Below are 23,725 nucleotides of genomic sequence, written 5' to 3'. Positions count from 1 at the left end.
GCCCCCCCGATCAGAACCAGAGCGGTGTTCTGTTATTGGACTTCTGTGTTTGTCACGGATTGTCCATAACGAACACCATGTTCAAGCATAAGGGTGTCCACACGTGCACTTGGCACCAGGACACCCTAGGTCGCAGTTCGATGATCGAATTTGTGGTCATGTCATCGGACTTGTGGCCGCATGTCTTGGACACTCGGGTAAAGAGAGGGGCGGAGCTGTCAACTGATCACCACCTGGTGGTGAGTTGGCTCCGATGGTGGGGGAAGATGTCAGTCTGACGTGGCAGGCCCAAACATATTGTGTGGGTCTGCTGGGAACGTCTGGCAGAATCCCCTGTCAGAACTCCCACCTCCGACAGAACTTTGCTCATGTTCCGGGGGGGCGGTGGACATCGAGTCCGAGTGGACCCTGTGTACAGTGCACCATCAATACTGTGTATAGTGGGGATGGGACGCTGCTGACCTCGACTCGGGACGTTACGAGCCGATGGGGAGAATACTTCGAAGACCTCTTTAATTCCACCGTCACGCCTTCCCATGAGGAAGCATAGTCTGGGTTCTCTGAGGTGGGCTCTCCTATCTCTGGGGTTGAGGTCACTGAGGTGGTTAAAAAGCTCCTCAGTGGCAAGGGGGTGGCTGTCCTGCTGTGGTTCTCTTGGCTTCATCAAGCCGTGACCTCCAACTCTCACTGGAGCAGTTCGCAGCCGAGTGTGAAGCGGCTGGGATGAGAATCAGCACCTCCAAATCTGAGACCATGGTCCTCAGTCGGGAAAGGGTGGCATGCGATCTCCAGGTCGGGGATGAGATCCTGCCCCAAGTGGAGGAATTCAAGTATCTTGTGGTCTTGTTCACAAGTGAGGGAAGAATGGAACGGGAGATCGACAGGCGGATCGGTGCAGCGTCTGCAGTGATGCGGACTTTGTATCGGTCCGTTGTGGTAAAGAAAGAGCTAAGCCGAAAGGCGAAGCTCTCAATTTACCGGTCGATCTTCGTTCCTACCCTCACCTATGGTCATGAGCTGTGGGTCGTGACCGAAAGAACAAGATCCCGGATACAAGCGGCCGAAATGAGTTTCCTCCGCAGGGTGTCCGGGCTCTCCCTTAGAGATAGGGTGAGAAGCTCGGTCATCCGGGAGGATCTCAGAGTAGAGCCGCTAGGAGCCAGATGAGGTGGCTGGGGCATCTGATTCGGATGCCTCCCGGACGCCTCCCTGGTGAGGTGTTCCGGGCATGTCCCACCGGGAGGAGACCCCGGGGACGACCCAGGACGCGCTGGAGAGACTACATCCTTCGGCTGGCCTGGGAACGCCTCGGGATCCCCCCGGAAGAGCTGGATGAAGTGGCTGGGGAGAGGGTAGTCTGGGCGTCCCTGCTGAAGCTACTGCCCCCGCGACCCGACCCGGATAAGCGGTAGAGAATGGATGGATGGATGGATAATACAAAAAAGTACATTTACACCTAAAAATTCAATGAACAACTTGGAGTATAAAATAAATTTACATATATTATTTAGAAGAATAGAATATAATTTTTTTCCCCTAACGTATCCATGTGTGTTTACAGCTACCAATGTAATAACACTGTTAATGTCATGATAAATATTGAAATACAGTATATGGGCCTAAACATATGTAAACAGATGTAAAAACTGAATTGTTTTTGTGCCAATATTTCTCATATGCTTGTGTGTGTGTGTGTGTGTGTGTGTTTGTGTTTGTGAATGCCTGAATATGAGGCATTAGCTTTGTGCTCTTTGTATGTTGTCGCATTATGAAGTTCAGTCCATTTACTTGTATTAGTTTATATTTCGGAGGCGCAGTAATGAGTCAACCCACTCAAGATGGAATTTATGTACATGTCTATATTTAGACATTCACAATCGTAGTTATTTAATGGTATAGTTTCCACATTCCAGTCTCTGTGTGATTCACCACTTTATTGTCTTCTCAATTAAATACATGACTGACTTAAAGACGTCGTAGGTGTTGTGTCTCTCATTAGTTTTAACCTAGCAAGTCATAAATCCTAAAATTGGCGACTATTCTCAAGTCAAGTCATGTCACTCAAGTCCCCTACGACTGAATTTTGTCTTCAATGACTTTAACATGCACTTTTTGGGGATGTGGGAGAAAGAATAAGAAAAGTACACATGGGAGAGCCTGAATTGGGATTCTAAACTGAGACCGTTCAACTGTGAGACAAATGTGGTAACCACTGTCACCTTTCTGACCATCTTGAAGTGCCATTCACTCTCAACTAGTTTGCTAGGTAAAGTAAAACTAGAAAATTATCTCATTTAAAAATAATCGAGTCATTGATTTACCCCATACGGTAAGAAATTCAGTCAAATGCCCAACCCTATTCCATACCAAAATAAAAAATTTGTGCAGTCAGACTATTCATCACGTCACACGCGCTGATGCTGATCTGATGCTAATCTCATTTAAATCCTAATCTGAAATTCCATCCATCCATCCATTTCCTGAGCCGCTTCTCCTCACTAGGGTCGCGGGCGTGCTGGAGCCTTCGCAGAGGCTGAAGCGGCTGGGATGAGAATCAGCACTTCCAAATCTGAGACCATGGTCCATGGTCCTCAGTCGGGGTGGCGTGCCCTCTCCAGGTCGGGGATGAGATCCTGCCCCAAGTGGAGGAGTTCAAGTATCTTGGCGTCTTGTTCACGAGTGAGGGAAGAATGGAACGGGAGATTGACAGGCGGATCGGTGCAGCGTCTGCAGTGATGCGGACTTTGCAGTTCTCGATTTACCGGTCGATCTACATTCCTACCCTCACCTATGGTCACGAGCTGTGGGTCATGACCGAAAGAACAAGATCCAGGATACAAGCGGCCGAAATTAGTTTCCTCCGCAGGGTGTCCGGGCTCTCCCTTAGAGATAGGGTGAGAAGCTCAGTCATCCGTGAGGCAGAGTAGAGCCACTGCTCCTTCACACCGAGAGGAGCCCGATGAGGTGGCAGGGGCATCTGATTCGGATGCCTCCCGGACGCCTCCCCGGTGAGGTGTTCCAGGCACGTCCCACCGGGAGGAGACCCGGGGGACGTCCCAGGACACGCTGGAGAGACTACGTCCTTCGGCTGGCCTGGGAACGCCTCTGGATCCCTCCGGAAGAGCTGGATGAAGTGGCTGGGGAGAGGGAAGTCTGGGCGTCCCTGTTAAAGCTACTGCCCCCACGACCCGACCTCGGATAAGCGGTAGAAAATGGATGGATGGATACAAATTAACCTATGAACAACCCCTAAAAAAAACAACACCACTATAAAATGTTGCCCCAATTTATCATCTGGTTCCTGGTGCTGGCAGATGCAGCGGCCAGGACAATTGTTCCCCTTCACCAGGGCACCACACAGCAGCATGAACAGGATCAACTGGTCCATACGTAACAGTAATAATATTCCAATAATATAATGATAAAACACAATTTTATTTCTAAATCTTTAATAACTTTTACTAGTAAACAAGTATGTGCTTATTTTCTCACCCCTAATAAGTAAATGATGCTTCGTTCACCGCTGCAACCAAGCCTTTAATTAGCCGACCGCAAGTAATCACGTTTTGTGTTGCAGCAAATTAATGATGGCCTAATGCTGTTTGGCTGAGTGCGTATGGTGAAATGTACTGTTGTTATTTATTGTGGTGTATGATCCTGGAAAAATACGCTTTACTCCTGCTTGGCAGTGCTGCGGGCCAAACAAGAGACCTCGATAGACTTCATGTCAGCCAACTTCTGTGTGTACTTATTGTGGCTTTTTGAAAGGGTGGTAGGAAAAGAATAGACACAGAAAGTTAGCTAGACTTTGCAAATTTTTTTTAAAATGAATTTATCCAGGCGGCACGGTGGCCGACTGGTTAGAGCGTCAGCCTCACAGTTCTGAGGTGCGGGGTTCAATCCCCGTCCCCGCCTGTGTGGAGTTTGCATGTTCTCCCCGTGCCTGTGTGGGTTTTCTCCGGGCACTCCGGTTTCCTCCCACATCCCAAAAACATGCATTCATTGGAGACTCTAAATTGCCCGTAGGCATGACTGTGAGTGCGAATGGTTGTTTGTTTCTATGTGCCCTGCGATTGGCTGGCAACCAGTTCAGGGTGTACCCCGCCTCCTGCCCGATGACAGCTGGGATAGGCTCCAGCACGCCCGCGACCCTAGTGAGGAGAAGTGCCTCAGAAAATGGATGGATGGATGGTTGAATTTATCCATTGTCCAGCTTGTTAACAATCTATGGGCTTAAATATGTGCCACCAGGAATTGAATTTGAATTTACGAACTGAATTTGAAAAACATAATTTGAATTTGTATTAACTTAAGTCCAACAAACCTGAAAGTGAATGTAAGAATGTTTTATCTGCAATGAAAATTCAAATTAGAAATTTTCACATTCAGTTTGATCATTTCAGATTCAGTTCGACAAATTTCAAATTAGCTGTGACAGATATCCGGGAACTGTAAGGAATAGCAATTGATCGGCGATACGCAGATCTCGTCTTCGGCCTATCAGCGGCTTCGTTTTTTTTATCACATAACATAGGGATTCTCCGGGAAGTCAAATCTTCCAACCGGCAACAGTATTTTAACCGCTATACCACCTTTCCTTAACCTTTGTGGAATGCATCATACGGTCAGAAAGAGATAAAAAGGTGCTTCCTTTCGAACATAGGTAACGAAATATCACACTGACGTGACTAAGTCGTCTTTCCGGTTCTTGTCCAACATAACGTCGTCCAGGAATTGAACTCCATGCTTTACTGCCACCTCGGGTAGAAATAGCACACAGCACATTGCGATACAGACAGCACTGTTTCAAATGAGTTTAGGGGTTTACATGAATGAATTGGAGTCCAGCCCTTATGCAGCCGTTGTTCATTTTTTTGGGACATTTTTGGACTTTGATGTATTCCACCAAAGACAAAACAGTTAAAGTCAAAGGTCAGAGGGCTGAAATTTGGCTTCACAGTTTTGAACAAGTTAAACCATGGCACATTTGACAAGTTATTAGAAATAGGACATAAACATTGACGATACACTATTATTCCATTCTATGGCACTATTAATTCCCATTAATTTCGTTTTGATTGACCAGGTTTTTGTAAACAAAGTAATTGATTGCATATCTCGGTTGTGTTAAGCATTGTTTAACTCAGTTACTGGTTTTATTTTCGTATGCTTATATTTTCTGTTTTTGCTCAATTGCTGTTGGCTTGAAAGGACTCTCAGGCTGAACTTTTTTGTGAACAATTGGCTGATTTGGATCGTCTGTGACTGATGTGGTGCAATTTAGTCCATCTATTTGTGCTGTTCTTCAAGAAGAAGCACTGAGGGAGGATGTAGACTGCTATGTTAGCGTCTCGCGCTAGCTTTTACCTGCGTAGCTGACTGGCTAGCGCCCATATTCTTCTTACTTCTGAAATCAGTAAATCAGTAAGCTCAGTTTAAGACGTCTGACGAAGTCTGTAAATTTGTCTACAAGTTGGCACGCGCCGTGGTCTATTACTAATGCTAATGCAGTAGTAAAGATATAATAACAGCAATTATTTGTGAGGAAAACCAGGTCATATATCAAAAAGCGTGCCCCCAAGCAGCTTTTTTTTATCCCTTTATTTTAAACAGTATATTGTTTATTTAATCTAATTCATTAATGAAGTTTTCATCACAGTGGCCAGACACAGCGCCATTGGATTCCCCCCCCCCCCCCCCCCCCCCCCACCCCCCAATATCCGTAACAATCGGTGTTATGAGCGTAATGAGTCAGCGTTCAGCGATTTCCGTAACAAAATACGGATGTTCCGTAACATTTGGCAGCTCTGCATATGCGTCTATCGCCCCTCGACTAACCTGTACACTAGCGTGTCATCGGCGGTACTGTTGTACTGGATCTGGTACATTCTGATGCCAGGGATGTGACGCTCAGACGGCCATCGGATTACGGCTGAAGACGAGGTCAACTCCGTGACCACCACCCTCCTGCCCTGCTTGTCGTAGCCCTTGGTGTCATTGCCTGTCTTGGATGAGGTGGTGATGTCCGACAGGCCTGGATCTTCGCGCATGTGGCCCGTATTGTTAACAAACAGTGGCAGTGGAATCATGTTGATCTCCACGGCAGCTGTGGCGATACCCGCTGCATTGGAGGCCACACAGTTGAACGCCCCGCTGTCCTTCAGCGTGGTAATGAGAATATCAAGTGTGCCATTTTCATACAGGATGGTGCGGGTGTTGTTGTGCACCAGCTTGCCATCCGGCGAACGCCAGTGGATCTCCGGGTCAGGATCGCCCACCGCCTTGCACTTAAGGGTGACCCCTTGCCCTTCCATCACGTGGGGCTTGGTGGCAAGGTGTTTGGTGATCAATGGCGGCTCGCAGATGAACTCCTCCTCTTGTATGGACCAGAAGTACTTGTCCATGAGGTGTTCTGGGGAGGCGCAAGTCTCCAGATCATCCTCGCGGGTCAGTCGGCGGAGCCATAGCAGCTCGCAGTTGCAGTGAAGCGGGTTCCCGCCAAAACTGACGGCCAGGGTGGACGAGCTTGAGCCCTTGGCGTCGGACAGTACCTGAGCATGCTGGAACAGGCTGTCAGGGGGCAGCTTCTGCAATCGGTTTGACGTCATGTCCAGGCGGACCAGCTTGGTGAGCAGGGTGAAGGTGCCTGCTCCAATGTGGTCGATCAGGTTGTGGTCCAGGGTGAGTGTGTTAATGTTGGTCATCCGGGCTATTGCTTCCCAAGGCAGAGTGCGCAGGTTGTTATTGGACAGATCCAGGTCCTCGATGGTGGAGACAAACTCATCGAAGGAGGTGGCTGCTACCTGGTGGATCTGGTTGTTCCCGAGGATGAGGTGCCGCAGGTTGTTCAGGCCTTTGAAGTAGTCACTCCTGATTGCGCTCAGGCGGTTTCCATCCATGTGTAGCGCTCGCAGCGAGCGCAGGCCTAAGAAGGCCTGGGGGGTGATCTGACTAATTGTGTTGCGGGACAAGGTGAGGTGCACCAGGCTGGTCATGTTGAAGAAGTCCTTCCTGCGGATGACGGTGATGAAGTTGTCAGTGAGCCGGAGCTCGACCGTCTTGCGATCGATGGTGGGCGGCACGAAGAGGAGGCCTGTCTTGGCGCAGAGGAGCGTGAGGGTGGGCGACAGGTGCTGGCAGATGCAGCGGCCAGGACAATTGTTCCCCTTCACCAGGGCACCACACAGCAGCATGAACAGGATCAACCGGTCCATTCTCAATCGCGTTCCTGCTCCTGTACAGAGAGAGAGAGGGAATCAAAATGGGATGAATAAACATGGGAGCCTGCTTACAAAACCTTAAAGCCTGACCAAGATAGCAGCAAGGTATCTATGCAAAATGAAATGAGCTTTTCAGAAATAATGACACCTGCTATGATGAACGGCTGCAGCAAAATCATAAAGCACGTCTGTGGATACTTTTAAGGCAAATAAGAGAATACTTTTGTGCCTGAAGCATATAATTTCCTGAATGATCACAAAGCACTGATCGCTCAGTCAACAAATACATTTTCATCATATAACAAGGCTTTTTTTTTTAAACTCTATATTCCACAGTGGGGGGAAGAATAATGGGTTGCTTGTCTAAAAAATCTATGACCTTTTCACGCTCCAGAGGCATCCTAGAAATTCCGCAAAATGAGACATAACCAGACTACCCCTAATCCTAGGGCCGGGTCAGGGCTAACTAGGGGTAGGGGATAGGGTAGGGTCGAGGTGGGACTTAGGCCAGTTGTGCATACCTGGGAAACACAGGATTAGGGTTTACACAGTTGTGCCAACCTGGGCAACAAAGAGTTGCGGCTATGGCTAGGTCTTAGATTAGGTAAAGGGGTTTAGGGTTACGATGGTTGAGCAAATCTGGGCAGCAAAGGTTTAGTGGTAGGGGTTTGGACAGTTTTTCAAATGTAGGCAACAAAATGGTTTGGGTTAGGAAAGTTGTGCAAAATTAGTCAACAAAGGGTTAGGGGTTGGGGTTAGGTGTATAAATGAGGGTTGGGACAGTTGTGCAAATCTAGTCAACAAAAGGTAAGGGTTGGGACAAGTGCAGTTGTGAAAATCAGGGCAACAAAGGGTTAGCAATAGTGGTTACTGGTTCGGGGTTACTGTTACGACAGTGGTGCATTTATTTATATCAAAGTGTTAGGATTACTGAAACGGGTTAGGGGAATTGTGGAGATCTAGTCAACAAAGTATTAGGGTTAGGGCTTACAGTTAGGACAGTTGTACAAATCTAGGCAACAAAAATCCTTGTGGTGTTTTGGACTGCCACTGACGGATGATTTTACCGGATGACTCCTTCTTTGAGGAAGCGCCGACGCTCTGATTTCTATTTAGAGCTATTGATTTTTAGTCTCGAGGAGAATACGCCTGTGGTGACAGGCGGAAAATGTGATCCTCGGCGGGAGCAAACACAAACACAAAGAGGGCCCAGTGGCAGACAAACGTGGATGTTGTTGCCAGCCCCTCTCGGTTCGCCTTGGCATACATCTTGGCGGCAAACGCCGAAAGGTTCATTGGGAATGAGGAGTGTGTGTTAGCATCAATCAAAGGAAGCAATGAAAAGTGACATTCCATTTGTGGGCCAAGGAAGAGGACCTTAACCTGCTCCCAGCTGCCCCTTTTGTACTACATCTAACTGAAATGTTAGCGCTAACATGTCAATCATAAGCAAGAAGCCAACAGCCATAGATAATCTGTCATGGCTAATTTATGCTAACATTACGACAAATGTATTGGGAAAAATTGCTATCGGTAGGTTTTGTATGACAGTTAAGGAAATGTTATTTTAAATTAAACTTGGATCTCAAGGCACCACTAATAAAAGTAACGTGACCCTGTAGAGACTGTTGTTTTTATCACAGTGGTGCCTTGAGATACAAGTTTAATTTGTTCCATGATGACCCTTGTACCTCAATATGCATATGTTAAAGCATCTTTCCCCATTAAAATGGATGGAAATTCCATTAAGCCATTTCAGCCTCCCAAAAAAACATTTGTGTAATGTAATTTTCTTATGAAAAATAGCACATTATACTTGATAAGAACATACAGTAATGACATATTCAAATGTAATGTAAAAAATTCAACAGTTTTCCCCACATTTCTTTGCTTGAATTCAGCGGACATTGTGCTGCTCTTTCTGGTGTGTGCTCCTTGGCCACCTGGGGGCAGTACGATACAGACATATGGATATATTATACATGTACTGTAGACAGTCACATCTAAGCCCAGTAAGTAATTTTTGTCGTTCAACAATATATGCCCGTGAGTATCTTTATATTATCTTTTTACATATGTTGCACTATCGTTTGTGTTCGAATATCTGTTGACCTCACCGTGACTGATCAGCCTTGACAGTCTTGGCAACTCCGGGACTCGGGAGACCAAAATATTCCTTGCTCTCACCAGGGAGATATCTGGAAAATGTCTCCAGACAATGTGATAACCAATTCACCTGCAAGTCCCTGATATAGGCCTTTATTCTTTAAATAAATATATAATGTATATTATGTGTGTGTGTGTGTTGTTATTTGTTATATAAAACATTGCCTGCGCAGATACAGTTTGATTCTGGAACAGACTAATTCTATTACCGTATCCGAAAATGTTTAGCGTGTAGTTTTTGTTACACTGTGGGCTCTTCAAGCGAAACAATCATGTTAGGAAAGAGCACCCAGTGCTTTGAAAATCAACTAATATCAATTTTTTCTGTGCGAGTTATTAAAAGTTAAACATAAAAGACAGTTACAACTGCCACATCTGCTTTCCGTTGCCAGTCAAAATGTTTCAGAGGTCAAAGAACTTGTGTATGTAAGAACATGCACACACGCATGCACACACACACACAGGCACACACACACACACACACACCCACGTATGCACACACACATACACACACACACACTAGATGGTACACGGTGTGAGAACATTCCCAATCCCCAAGAGAGAATTTTATTCAGGCAGAAAAGCTCTGTTGTTGTCAAGAAATTATTTCTCCAAATCCCCTCAATTAGGAAGCAGTGTGAGACTTTGTTGGTATGAAAAAAATATTGCCGCCCACGCTTGTTTGTACGCAGCGTTGGACCTGACCTTGCTGGGCTGCATTAGCATTCACACGGTAACTAGGACACAAAGCTTGCGCTTTCTCCCGAGGAGCATCTGTGCCTGAGTGTTTTCTGCCACACTGCCGAGGATACTCTATTGATCTTTCATGATTTCAGGGAGGGCAGGGTGGGAAGTGAGTGGTGGTGGGGGGACTTTGTTGCCACGGTAACTCAGGGTGTCGAATGTAGGTCTTTGAATTCAATTAAGATGACGCTGAGCTGCCATCTTAACGTCAAGGTTGAAAGTCAAACAGATTTGAGAATTTGCAAGTAAATTAATGCTTACCTGTAGTACTCTTCCATTTCTGTTATATTGTTGTTTTTCAACAGGAAAGGGTAGGAAAATAACATTTAAAACCCTTCTAAACAAAAGCAGTGACAGCGTTAAACGTCGCCCAAGTCATCTACAGGTAACAGCTAGTGTGAGAAGCTAACGTAGCACTCTGCATTTTCACTCTTGAAACAGATAGGCTCAAATGCATCACCACCAAAACAGCCAAAGCTTAGTGTATTGTTGAAAAAAAGCTGGCCAATACCAGCTAATTATCTTAGGACGCCAATGGGAAGTAGAAACCTACCAAAATCAAATAGGTACAAGCATCAAAGATGACATGACAGAAGAAACAACTATCAAAATAAAATAAGTAAGAACATCAAACATTGCGCAACAGAAGCAACGCCCATCTAAAACAGGACATTAATTCAAATTGACAGTGCACAAACATAAATTGATTGTCATTCAGTTACTAATTTGGTCCGTAACATGTCCGTAAAATAGGCAAAAATTGTTTTCCAGCGTAAAAGCAGATGTTTGCAAATGTGTCATTTTGATGCAACATAAAGATAATCAGTCTGATTTATTAATATAATAAATATAACTATTAATATTTACTGTTGAGAGACTAAAATTAAGAGCCAGCAGAGAAAACTCCAAAACTCCACCTGGTACACCGTTTGGGGAGTTCAAACTTCAAGGCACCGATGTACAAATAAAGCTCACGCTAATATTGGCCTTCAGCCACATCTGCACCTTCTGCTGAGTGCATTTTCTACTGCCTTTATTAGCCAACGTGGCCTGTAAACACTCCAAAATATGCGTGAAAGCCTTAAAGGTGAACTTAATGGATGTGTGAAGATGTGCACCCCAAAGCTAGCACCAAATAAGCAGACAGAGCCTCTGCCGACATCTGCCTCTGCTGCTGTTTGCTCACAGAAGTTTGGATTACTTGGCGTGGGGCCACATTGGAGCCTTCCTCACTTTAATGAAGCGAGTTTACACGTGACATGATTAGAGCACACTGCTCATGTCAGGATTATGGCTAGGACTCATTTAAAAAAGCATTTAAACTCATTGGGAAGGGGCAAATCAGTCTTTGTGATGTGACATAACTGACTTAAATATATATACATTGTGCCATGAGAGGAGCTATGAGGAGGAGGTGCGCCCAGCTAGAGGTGCGACACCAGCAAGTGACTTACTGTACATGACATGCACAGGCGGTCCCGGACCGAATGGCGCTCTGTGCGACGGCCATCAATTGCACCCCCTTGGCTGATTGTCAACGAGTGGGGGAGAGTGCCGCCCCCCACAGAATGCCGCCCTGGGTGGCTGCCCATATCGAACCGCCACTGATGACATGTCTCAATCATAGCAGTTTGAATTCCCCCAAACCTAATATACAGTAAGTGAGAGTTGATCACTTGGATGGCTTTGTTGGTGGCTGGCGCAATTATGCACTTTTCTGTAATGGCATGCCCCTTTATTAATGTATTGCAAATTATTATTGTTCATAAACAGAAGGCAATTTGGACTTAAGTCACCCTCCCATTAAGTTGGCTAGTCAGTCTCCAGACCTCAACCCTAAAGAAAACCTGTGGAGAAAAAGGACGCTTTGGGCTTCTAAGTGGCAGCCAAGAAACTTGAAAGATTTTTCTGTAAAGAGGAACGGGCTAAAATCTCCCCTGATATCTCATTGCTGGTTTCTCCAAGCACTAACTTACTGTATATTTTTCTTGGGTATCTGATAGGTATTCACTTAATAAAATGCACATCATTTGTCTATTGCTGTCACCATTAAATGCTCTTCCACTAGATGGCGGAAGGTACAATTAAAATGTGTATCCACCTGTTGCCATTCATACAACAGAGTAACTAATTGCTTCCTGCGAGGCTATCAACTTTGTGTTCAACAAAAGACACCACTATTTCACAATGAGAAAGTACCTTTGAGTGTAAATTGAGGCGGAATCTTCATTATTACTTATTACTATTATTATTATTATTATTTTAAGTAGGTATCTGTCTTCAAGTGCGCCACTGTTTGTTCATTGTTTTTGTCATTTTTTGTTATTTGGTGTTTGTTGTCCAACTTGTCCCTCATGTGGACCTGTGGTGGACTGTTTGCAGCGACAGCAGGACATTCATTGAAGCAGAATGTTGGTTCTTGATGGTTGCGCCCTCTCGGCAGCAGGCTTGCAGCAGCACCACTTCTGATGAGTGGACTCATGTTCGACAGTTTGTGCTGTTCAACTGTCGCCGCTTGTTTTTACGCCTTGATTGTCAACACTCTTGTAATAGATGCGGAAATGTCGCAGCTGGTGGACTGCCTACGATTGTGCCCTACAACTGGACAGATGACGGCGGGGAGCTGAGCTGAACGAGGAGCATCAAGTAAAGTGGCCCAGAGGAGTTGAGGATGGAGGAGTGTGGCGGAGTTAGATGGGGCTGGAGAATGGAAACTGAATTCTGAATGTGTGTGTATGTGTGTTACTCGCCAACGGACTCTAAATTTGCTTGTTTACTTTGAACGTGGTTTGTAGCGAATGGGAGTGACATCATGCACGCTGTGATCGCAACATTAATGATCAACTGGTGAAGGGGGTCTCCAGACCTCTTTCATCGTGCATGTGTGAATGAATGTTTTATGTTTTGATGTTTTATTATTTTTTTGTGGTGTTTTTGTGACAGTGGCCTCTTGAAAAGGACTGACTATAAAAGGCTGCCATACCATAGCATAGCATTATTTCAGTACAGTATGAATATACATTTAGGACACATATTGTTCTACTGTAAAATATGTGCCCTGGTTGGAAAACACTGCCATAACCAATAAACAACCAACATCAAGTTCTTTGTAAGAGAACAAAGGGACAAATTCAGCAGGGGATCAAATAATTATTTCTTCCACTGTATTTATGTACTCGCAATGCTGTCAATATCTCGGCATTATATATTTCATGTAAGGACAAAAAAAAAAATGATTGTGTGCAAGGTTGCTTTTAAAGGTCCTGTATTTTGGCTATTTAGACCTCCATAGAGGGACTCTAACATGGACTTTGCATAAAAGTGTCAATTTCCTTTAACACTCTGGTTTTGTCATACGAGTGTCCAGAAAAGGCTACTTCTGTTTGACCCAGTTTTGTATATGATTTGTCCATGTTTGGCTGAGACCGCCCGCTTTCCTCTGATTGGTTGCCTCTGTTGTAGAAGACCCACTTGTGAGAGCACATGTACTTGTTATGTTGACAGCTCTGGCTCTGGAGAGGAAAGGGAAAGCAGAGATCTTCGCTTGTGACATAGATAAGCTTGAGAAATTCGAATGACCTGATTTCAGGCCTCTTAGCAGAAAAACATCTGGAACTGAAGAATGCGTGGATGATTTTAATTTATAGTTCACATATTTACTGAGACACCATAGAGACAATATTACAAACGAGGGAGCATACACCAACTGCTTACCAAATGAACATTTTATTGCTTCTCATTTGTACATTAAGAGTTGTTTTATGGTATGTGTGTGTTTAAAAATGGTACTTAGAACATAGCCTCCCCGTACTGTTAAAGGTTTTATGATGGTGACAGTTTCACTGTAACCGATTTGCTCCATTCCCATTATTTCCTATGGGAGAAATGTATTGCACTGTACACACCAGAGTGCACTCATTATGCATGCATGCAATTCTGCACCGGGGTTTGACGTCTGATTCAACTCCAACATGGCCACCCACACATGCATGTACATGTAAACAGGATTTACATAGGGAGGCAGTTAGTGCTCCGAAAGTGGGAAACAAAGAGGATAAATTAACTGTACCTACTGTGTGTGTGTGTGTCGTTTTTAACAGCTCACTTGGCTGAGATGCCGCTAGGAAGTGTTTGTGCTCTTAAAAGACGCTGGCAGCAAACACGCGTTCCATGTCAGAAGATACACGCCTGGGCGTCTTGTTATCGGTGTCTTTTGTGCTTAACACATTCATATTTAAAAACGGCAGAGAAGAAGAAGAAAAAGAAGAGAGGCACAGGTATAGCAGACGTGCTGTCAATTTGAACGCCGCTTCAAAAGCCCCCAGTTCAGAGAATGTCACTAACGGGAAGAAATCAATCAGGGAATCCAATAAGGCCGACAAGGTAAAACAGCTGGGCCTATTTCTGTCCCACATTTCTTCTGCTCCATTTTTAAACATGACACAGGACAACGGTGGAAATGCATTTTCACAACTCCATGGAATCAACAGTCAATCTTTCTCCATGAAGGTGTTTTCTTGACTTCACCCAGGTGTAACTTATGCTGTGGATTTCGTCGAGGATATAGCCACAAATACTAAATATTAAAGGGAAGTAAGAGCTTTAAAATCCTCCATAGACAGTGCGATCATTCGTCAGGTGTAAGAAAACACACAATGTACTCATGCATGTACGCTTACATAATCTACTGAGATCCAATATAATAGCTGCGGCAACAAAATGTGCCTTCACGTACAAAGATATGCTCATATGTTTGTTAATATAGTAGTAGTTTGTGTCACACCGAGAACTGTGCACTCTCGTGCAGCTAAAACAGAAAACTGTCAACATCATTAAACTCAAAAGACAACAGCTTGCACAGGCACATTATATAATTAATGTGATGGCTCCTCTTGCCAGTTGTCCATGATAATCGCCACTTTGCACAATAGAAATTAACGGAATGACTACAAATAATCCACAATCAAAAATGTCAATAGCCTGACATGACAGTTATTAATGTTAACTCCATACTGCACAATGACTGTATGTATTGTCTTTGTGTACGTGTCATGTTATTAATGTGGTGGCTCTTCAGGCCAGATATTCATGATAACCACCACATGGCACAATAAAAATACACATGACAACTCCAGTACATACAGTATAATAGTAAGTTTTTTTTTTTTTTTGTCAAGCTGTTTATCTATGGCAACAGAGTTAGAACTAGGAAGCACTTATATTTCCCGGCTCATGAAGCGACTCGCCTATGACGAGTACGTCAACAATGTCTACATAAAGCACATCAGCGGTAAGTTTGGATACATTTTGAACATTTTCAAAGATTTTCAAGCTTTTTTATACACTGCACTGGGCGTTTTAGGCTAAGAAAAAAGTACAAAACATTAATTTTGTGCTGTACAGTAATAAGGGTGCCTATGGCCTCAAAAAAAAAAAAAGTACTTCAATGTAACGGACAATCGGCTATATCGGACGACCCCCCTGTCCCTATTAGTCAGTTTTTTAGAGGTTCCAATGAAGCATCATATAATGGACAATGTTAGTGTTGTTACACTCGAGGACCGCATTTGGAAGGTCTTGGTCTTGTCTCTGTCTTGGACTGGCTGGACTCTGGATTTTTACTGCAGTCTCTTATGCTTCTGAAATGCAACGAAGCTCTTTCTTTTTAAATCCAAACAAGAATTTCTTTTTTGTAAGAATTTAGTTGAAAAAAAAAAACAAGTAAAAATAAAAAAGATTTGAGGTCTTTGCATGATTTGCCTAGAAAGAGTTCCAGACACGGACTCCCAAAAGTCTTGGTTTCGGTTACCTCTGGGCTTGTGCAAGTCTTTGTCTCGGATGGTGTGGTCTTTGAGCACAACACTAGATGATCCATCCATCCATCCATCCATTATCTGAGGCGCTTATCCTCACAAGGGTCGCGGGAGCGCTGGAGCCTATCCCAGTTATCATCGGGCAGGAGGCGGGGTACACCCTGAACTGGTTGCCAGCCAATCGCAGGGGACACATAAACAAACAACCATTCACACTCACGGGCAATTTAGAGTCTTCAATCAACCTACCATGCATGTTTTTGGGATGTAGGAGGAAACCGAAGTGCCCGGAGAAAACCCCCGCAGGCACGGACGGGGAGAACATGCAAACTCCACACAGGCGGGGCTGGGGATTAAACCCCGGTCCTCAGAACTGTGAGGCAGATGTGCTACCCAGTCGTCCACCGTGCCGCACACTAGATGATGCACAATGGAAATAAACACAACAACTACAAATAATCCACAAAATCAAGAAAGATGCAGTAATACAATGCAGTCCCGTTCAAATGGCCTAGTAGTGGGAGTAGTGCTGCTTCAAAAAAACACCCAAAAGGGAGGACTGAACATATTCCCATTATGATGAACTAGGAGCTGAAGGCCATACCAGCTGATTTAGGGTGTTAGACAAGACTATACCCTGAAGTGGTCACCAGTCAGTCACAGGGACCACATATAGAGACAAATAAACATTCACACTGTCACTGAATGGAAAATGAACACAGGCTGCCTGCACCGGAATCAGGCAGTGACTTTTCCGGTCATGTGCATCATAAAAAGTTTCAATATTGCAGAATGTCATTCAAGTTTAGGATCAGCCACACTTGTGAATGTGACATTGAGAAATGTATTGATAAATAATATAGCTTCCTACAGAAAAACATCCTGCTAAGGATCCTCGCTGGGACATGACATTGTCAGCATAAACAGCAATTAAACGGCGGGGACGGTGAACTGCGCTCCGCCCTGGTGTGACCCCCTGTCAGGATGGAGGCCTAATTATTGACAGCTCCGCTCCGTCCTCCCAAGCGAACCCTAAGCACGGGAACTCTGCAAGCCCCAATCATTTATGACCGTGTCTCGTTAAACGGGGGAGGAGGAAAGGCAGGATAACGTAAACAGGCCCCTGTATTTGCATATTCTAATTACGGTAATATGAAAAAGATGCACCCCGCATTTGCATTGAAATCTATCAATGAGCCACTTACACCTTGGGTACTTTGGTAAATGTGTCATCTTCCCGACACAAGGTAGGGAAGTTATTGAATAAACATGCGCCTAATTAATTGCCAGCCTGTTGTTTTTCATTTAAATACCCTACTCTCACAATTAAGGAACCCATAATTGACATTATTAATTACTCCAATGCAAGAAAGTAGAAAACAGTGACACGCTAAAAAGTTTACCTACAAAATAGTACTCAGGCTGCTCGGTACTCCGGCTTCCTCCATAGGTGTGAATTGGTATGTACGGTATATACAGTATGTGGATATTGTGCATACCTGTATATTATTTGTATGTATGCATTGTATGTATGTATTAGGGATGTGTTCGGTACACTCTGCACTGGACAACATGCCAATATGGACCGCAGTTTTCCCCTTTTGCATTTCACTTTGCACTGACTCGAGCATGATCTAGCGCGAGTGGAGGAGTTCAGATACAGAAATCTGAAGACATACCGGCTTCATCCAAATCTCCGGTGTGGATTAATTTCGGTTTCACCATTGACAGACATTTTTCTATCTGCGTTGCTTGAAACATATGCCGACATAACACTTGCTGGACCCACGACAACTGAGCGGCTCGAAAAGCCAAACAACAACTGTTGATTGAGAATGCTTTTGAACACGCCTAAAATAAGATAAACACAAACATATATCATAACACATGCAGTGAGAACATTTATTGCACAAAAATTGGAGCCTTTTTCTGTGGTTGAACATGTGTCCTTTGATCACTTAATGAAAATGCTCAACCCGTCAGCGACATTTGAATTCCCAACCTATACAAGTGTAGTAGTAGGATTAAGCATGGGGTGGTTGGTCATGACTGTAGAGTACAAATGCACGATATTTTGTTTGCGCATCGTCATCGCGATGTACGTGTGCACAATAGTCCCATCGCAGGGTCTGCTGCGATGTTGGTGTTCAGGACTATACAGTGAATCAACTGTAATATTAAAGGTGACCAGCAGAGGGACCTATTTGGACATGCTCATTGAAGGAATGTACGAGTGCTACATTTCCTATTTTGCTCTTCGGAAACATGCAAACTGTGGCGAGTTTGCATGTTCTGGAAAAATGAATTACTAGGAAAATTATTGTTTGTATCAGAATGCTTTAGTTAAAACTATGATCACACTGTCTTAGTATGGAATTAATTTTGTTTTGTAATATAAGAGTAGATAAACTATTTTGTCAATATAGTCAGCCAAAGCTGCAAGGAATGCAAAGTTATCAATGTTCTTTCACCATCGTTCCTGTCATACTGTGTTGCATGTTTTTGTTTGCACATTAAGGACAATAGTCCTGTTTTCGTTTTAATTCCTTTTTGAGATTGTAGGGTGAAAGCTGCAGCTGGCTTCTAGTGTGGACTGAATGGGTCGCAACAATGGGGAAATGAAATGCCAGTATTTTGAGCGTAATAGCCCATAAGCAACATATTGGAAAAAAAGAATATTTGAACTAATTCATTTTTGGACCAGGAACTGAGTTAAAATTTTTGAATTATGAACTGAACTAGCTCATTTTTGGAACAATAAACTGAACGTAAAAAATGAACTTTCCCAACACTGATCCTGTTTTATTTCACATTGCAATATATATTCCACGTTTAAAAATAGGTTTTTCCCAGTATAGTGCAGGCCTAGTGTAGAGTGGGCTGCAGGCATGACCAAGTGACCCACACTTGATGCAAGTGTTAGACAACTAGTGCTTTTTGTTTACATGCTTGTGTTTTAACTTGTCATACATATTTTTGTCACATGTATGTATGTAGAGTTACTGTATGTGTGTAAATATGTAGTTACATTTAAGTGGGTACAGTATTTTGGAATGCACTTCAGGATGGATAACTATTCTTAGGTATAAGGGTAGGATTTAAAAAAGGTTGAATTCTTCATACTCCTCTTCAGACTCGAAGTAGAAGCGGTTTCGATACGCGATACAATTATTATTACTATTAATCAGTTTATTTGAAAGGGGACAATGCAATTTCATAAAACACATGAAGTACACGTGGTTAAAAAAGCCAGAATTAGCCAGAAGGCTAGTTTTCATCTGTAGTCCCCATTTCATATTGTCCATTATGTTCCATCCAGCCATTGTCCTTACCGCTTATCCTCACTAGGGTCGCGGACTGCTGGAGCCTATCCCAGCTATCTTCGGGCGGGAGGCGGGGTACTCCCTGAACCGGTCGCCAGCCAGTCGCAGTGTCCATTATGTTTTTGTTTGTATATCTCATGTTTGAAATAAATGCTGAATTAATGTTAGTTGTAAATGGTTGTTTGTCTATATGTGCCCTGTGATTGACTGCCGACAGGTGCAAGGCGTACCCCGCCTCTCACCCAAAGTCAGCTGGGATAGGCTCGAGCTCACCCACGACCCAATCAGAACAAACTCTATGGAAAATGGATGGATGGATATTCCACAAGCGTACAAGAGCAATAGTCCCAAAAGAAATCAAGGAGCTACCATAGTTTTAAAGATGCTAATGGTGAAGTAAATGAATTAGAATGATCTCATCTCATTTTCCGCAGTCAAATGATTCGAGAAAGTCAACTGTCTCCTCAGTCATTCAGAATATCTTTCTCTGCGTAGTGTTCCTACGTAATCAATCTTAAATAATGTTGATTTGCATACTAATGAGCTTGCTCTGACATGTGAAGCCGATATAAAGGAGTCTCATAGCAAAAGGCGCAGATACCGCTTCTCCTCACACGGCCCCCGCGAGTCAAGGCGAAATAGATGATTAGACATGGTGTTGCTCCAGCCGGGCCGTGGCACCTTTGCACGCAAATTGCCTTCATGGCCAAGCCAAATTATAATATCATGAAATAGCAGGCTATCCCATGCATAGATACGTCGCCCTGTCACGTACCATGGACTTGTTTACCATTAGAGAGCATTGTTTTTGGGCAAGGTTGTGCAATTAGCATTAACAAAGAGATCGTTGTACTGTATAATGTCAAAGGTTAGCTAATGCAAACTGACTCGACATAATAGAAACATGTGTGCCTATAAATACTAAATATAAAGAGGAACCTTGAATGTTGAGCAATAGCCATGTTCTGGTTTCAATACAATTTCCCCATAGGAAAACATGGCAATAGGAAAAACTAGTTCCAGGGTCAAACTGTTGCCATTGTAAAACCTTGATTAAATGTACAGGATGTAATGGGAATTGTAGTATTGACAACATTGCTGTATTAATTACACTCTTTTGCCTTTTGTGATGTTTTGACATTAGAATTAAGATCCACAAGGCTACATGCCCAGGTGTCTCATTGTTATGCCAACAGTTAGCGCTGAGAGGGACTGTTTTGATTAAAGAAACATGAGCGTTTAGGCACACAGATTACTTTAATATAGTTAACATAGGCGTAATATACAGTAGCGTACATAGACAACATGGTTGTAAGAGTTTTTTTTTTTCCCCCTTTTTTTCTTGAAGAAATTATTACATATACCATTGCGGAAATTCCATTACACAGGCCATGTGTTAAGTAACATTGGAAACTATCCTATACATGTAGAAAATTTTAACTATTGAGACATATAAACAATAAAACACTAAACGAGGGTTGCCGTTTTAGTCCAAAAACTGTGTAATGTATTGAAATGAATAGGAATGAATTGGAATAAAAATGATTTTCGCTCTATTGTTAGACTACACAAAAATCTCCTTTCTGAAGGCCAGCGGACTTCATGCATAATGTGGAAAAGGTTTTGAGATAACATGCAAATAAATAAATAAATAAATACATAAAGTCTTGACTAAGGTTCCAAAAATCTATGATTGTTAATATAAGGGAATTCATGAAGTACTTCAGAATTAAGAATAATTAATGGTAATAAAAATACTACTGTGAAAAATAACTGCAATACAAGACTAAAAAAATAATATTAAGATATAAAATATAAAAAATAATATTGAAAATATAAAAATTGAGACAGAAACAATGAAACTCTTAACTAGGGCTGCAAAATTGCAGGGTTGCACTCCGGTTTCCTCCCACATCCCAAAAACATGCATTAATTGGAGACTCTAAATTGCCCGTAGGCATGACTGTGAGTGGGAATTGTTGTTTGTTTCTATGTGCCCTGCGATTGGCTGGCAACCAGTTCAGGGTGTACCCCGCCTCCTGCCCGATGACAGCTGGGATAGGCTCCAGCACGCCCGCGACCCTAGTGAGGAGAAGCGGCTCAGAAAATGGATGGATGAGAATCAGACTTGATCATTCGAACAAAACAAAGTTTCTAGACGGGAGAAAGAAACAAAGACAAAAGACAAAGCACTAATTGTAAACAAGATGAGTGAAGTAAATCATTACATTATCTATAACGTTAAATATGAGTGTTGCATGGGGCTGTAGTGCTACACCCTGTGAGGGAAGGACAGGACAAGGACAGGAGAAGAAGCATGCAGGACCAGGGTCGTAAACACGGCTGTACAACTGAAGTGCGGTGGGATTAATTATGTAAATTATAAAAAGTGTACAGGACGAGAGTGTAAGTGAGGAGATACACAAGCGATTTGCATATTCATGAGTTATTTGTTGCAGTAAGGGGTGTGTGCCTGCGAATACATGCAAGTGAATTGATACCGTTTTACATGCACAAAGACTGACAGAAGTGTCTTGTAATTGCTGTGGCCGCACCCCTCAGGCCCAGGAGTCCACCCGAGAGCAGCCCGGCGGACGGGACACGTCCCACACCGAGGGACCCAGGGTGGTCCGCCGGCCCCACCGAGGCGCCCCGACAACCGGCCACCCAACGGGGGCCGCAGGGACCCAATGCCACCCCCCCAGCCAACCACCCCGCCCCCCTTCCACCCCCAGGAGAGCCAGACGCCCCTCCCCAACCCGCAGGGCCCCCATACATTGCTTCATCTGTATTGGACTCAGTAGCCAGGATCCGGTAAATTCCATTTCCTGTGGTTTATGGACACAAACACTAACACTTACTGAGCTGACAAGGACGATTCATTTTTGTGCAATTGAAGAAGCATATTTCCCCAGATATTTGTTTTTGATCACCCCAGAATCGAACGACATTGAGCTTCCACTGTGTATGCGCGGAATTCTAATGCGGTGTGCTTTAAATAGACACCATCATATCCTGACATTCCATTCTTGCAATGTGCACATTGCAGCTGAGTCTCACTCACAGCTTCAGAGAAATTGCTGAAGAATTGCATACTTCTATAAAGGGGGCAGCGTTAAAAAGAAAGAAATAACACCTGGAGCTGCTAACAAGGACACAGAGGCATGCTGAATGACACGTGGCTTAGCACAGTTCTCATCTCTATTTCTGGACTGAGTTATTCTCAAAAGCAGCAAAATAAGGTGATTTTTCAAACAGTGATCCAACGTGTTTATCATTTCTGTGTGTTTTGTTACTGTTTACTTTCCTAACACTTAATTTTGGCTGTGGAACCGCCTCAAGATGGGCATTATGGTGGGTTTTGTGTGTTGTTGGTTGCTGCGAGAGGCGATTTGTGTGATCGAGCTGGGGGGGGGGGGGGGTGGGGGGGGGTGGGGGGGGTGGTGGTAGGGGGGGCCATGGGGAGCGTGGAGAATATGCATGACAGAGGGGTAGGGACAGCGGGGGGGGGTTAGAGGAAGAGGGGAGGGATAGAGTGGGGGTGGGGGGGGGGGGGGGGGGGGGGGGGGGGGGGGTGGGGGGGTGGGGGGGGGTGGGGGGGGGGTGGGGGGTGGGGGGGGGGGGGGGGGGGGTGGGGGGGGGGGGGGGGGGGGTGGGGGGGGGGGGGGGGGGGGGGGGGGGGGGGGGGGGGTGGTGGGGGGGTGGGGTGGGGTGGGGGGGGGGGGGGGGGGGTGGGGGGGGGGGGGGGGGGGGGGTGGGGGGGGGGGGGGGGGGGAGGGGGTGGGGGGGGGGGGGGGGGGGGGTGGGGTGGGGGGGGGGGGGGGGGGGGGGTGGGGGGGGGGGTGTGTGTGGTGTGGTGTGAAATGGGCGTGGGGAGGAGGGGGGGAGAAGATAGTTATTTAGGATTGGCCTTGGGAGGAGAGGAATTAGGGGGTAAAGGGGGTGCGAGCAGCGTGTCAGGGGAGGAGAATGTAGTTTTAATTATGTAGGGATTTATTAATGGTATTGTGTAATTTGAGGATGAGAATTAATATTATTGAATGGGAGAAAAGTGGTAGAATGTTTATGGGGAATATAAGAAATGGTATGAGTAAGTATTTAAAGAAAGATAGGTGTGATTTAAGGTAGACCTAGTGAAGATGGGGTGAAGAAGGAAATAAAGGTGAATAAAAAATAAAAAAACATGCGTGATAGGTTGATTGAAGACTCTAAATTGCCCGTAGGTGTGAATGTGAATGCAAATGGTTGTTTGATTATGTGTGCTCTGCGATTGGCTGGCAACCAGTTCAGGGTGTACCCCGCCTCCTGCCCGAAGATAGCTGGGATAGGCTCCGGCACTCCCGTGACCCTTGTGTGGATAAGTGGCTCAGAAAATGGATGGATGGATGCATGCCTGTTAAGTGTTTCACTGTGACACCAGAAACACGCAACACAGCTGACATGTACTAAAGTAGCAGTA

The 23,725-nt window shown here is 44.5% G+C and overlaps 1 protein-coding gene across 8 annotated transcripts in view; it reads right to left on the bottom strand.

The window, feature by feature from the left end:
- Nucleotides 1–23,725, bottom strand: part of lrfn1 (leucine rich repeat and fibronectin type III domain containing 1) — a 210,368-nt gene that overhangs the window by 6,000 nt on the left and 180,643 nt on the right. For 6 of the 8 annotated variants that reach the window (XM_061782663.1, XM_061782662.1, XM_061782664.1 and 3 more), the window contains one exon: nucleotides 5,839–7,234. In XM_061782663.1, coding sequence (XP_061638647.1) covers nucleotides 5,839–7,214 — 1,376 coding nt within the window. In that variant the 5' untranslated portion in view covers nucleotides 7,215–7,234. Of the gene's footprint in view, nucleotides 1–5,838; nucleotides 7,235–9,101; nucleotides 9,411–15,939; nucleotides 16,079–23,725 lie in introns of those variants that run through there. The other 2 variants (XM_061782660.1, XM_061782668.1) reach the window with 2 other exon arrangements.

This window comes from Phyllopteryx taeniolatus, chromosome 8 (genome assembly GCF_024500385.1).
Source record: "Phyllopteryx taeniolatus isolate TA_2022b chromosome 8, UOR_Ptae_1.2, whole genome shotgun sequence".
Classification (NCBI taxonomy): Eukaryota; Metazoa; Chordata; class Actinopteri; order Syngnathiformes; family Syngnathidae; genus Phyllopteryx; species Phyllopteryx taeniolatus.
The sequence above is the reverse complement of the archived record's forward strand: the minus strand, read 5'-3'. Positions and strand labels throughout refer to the sequence as shown.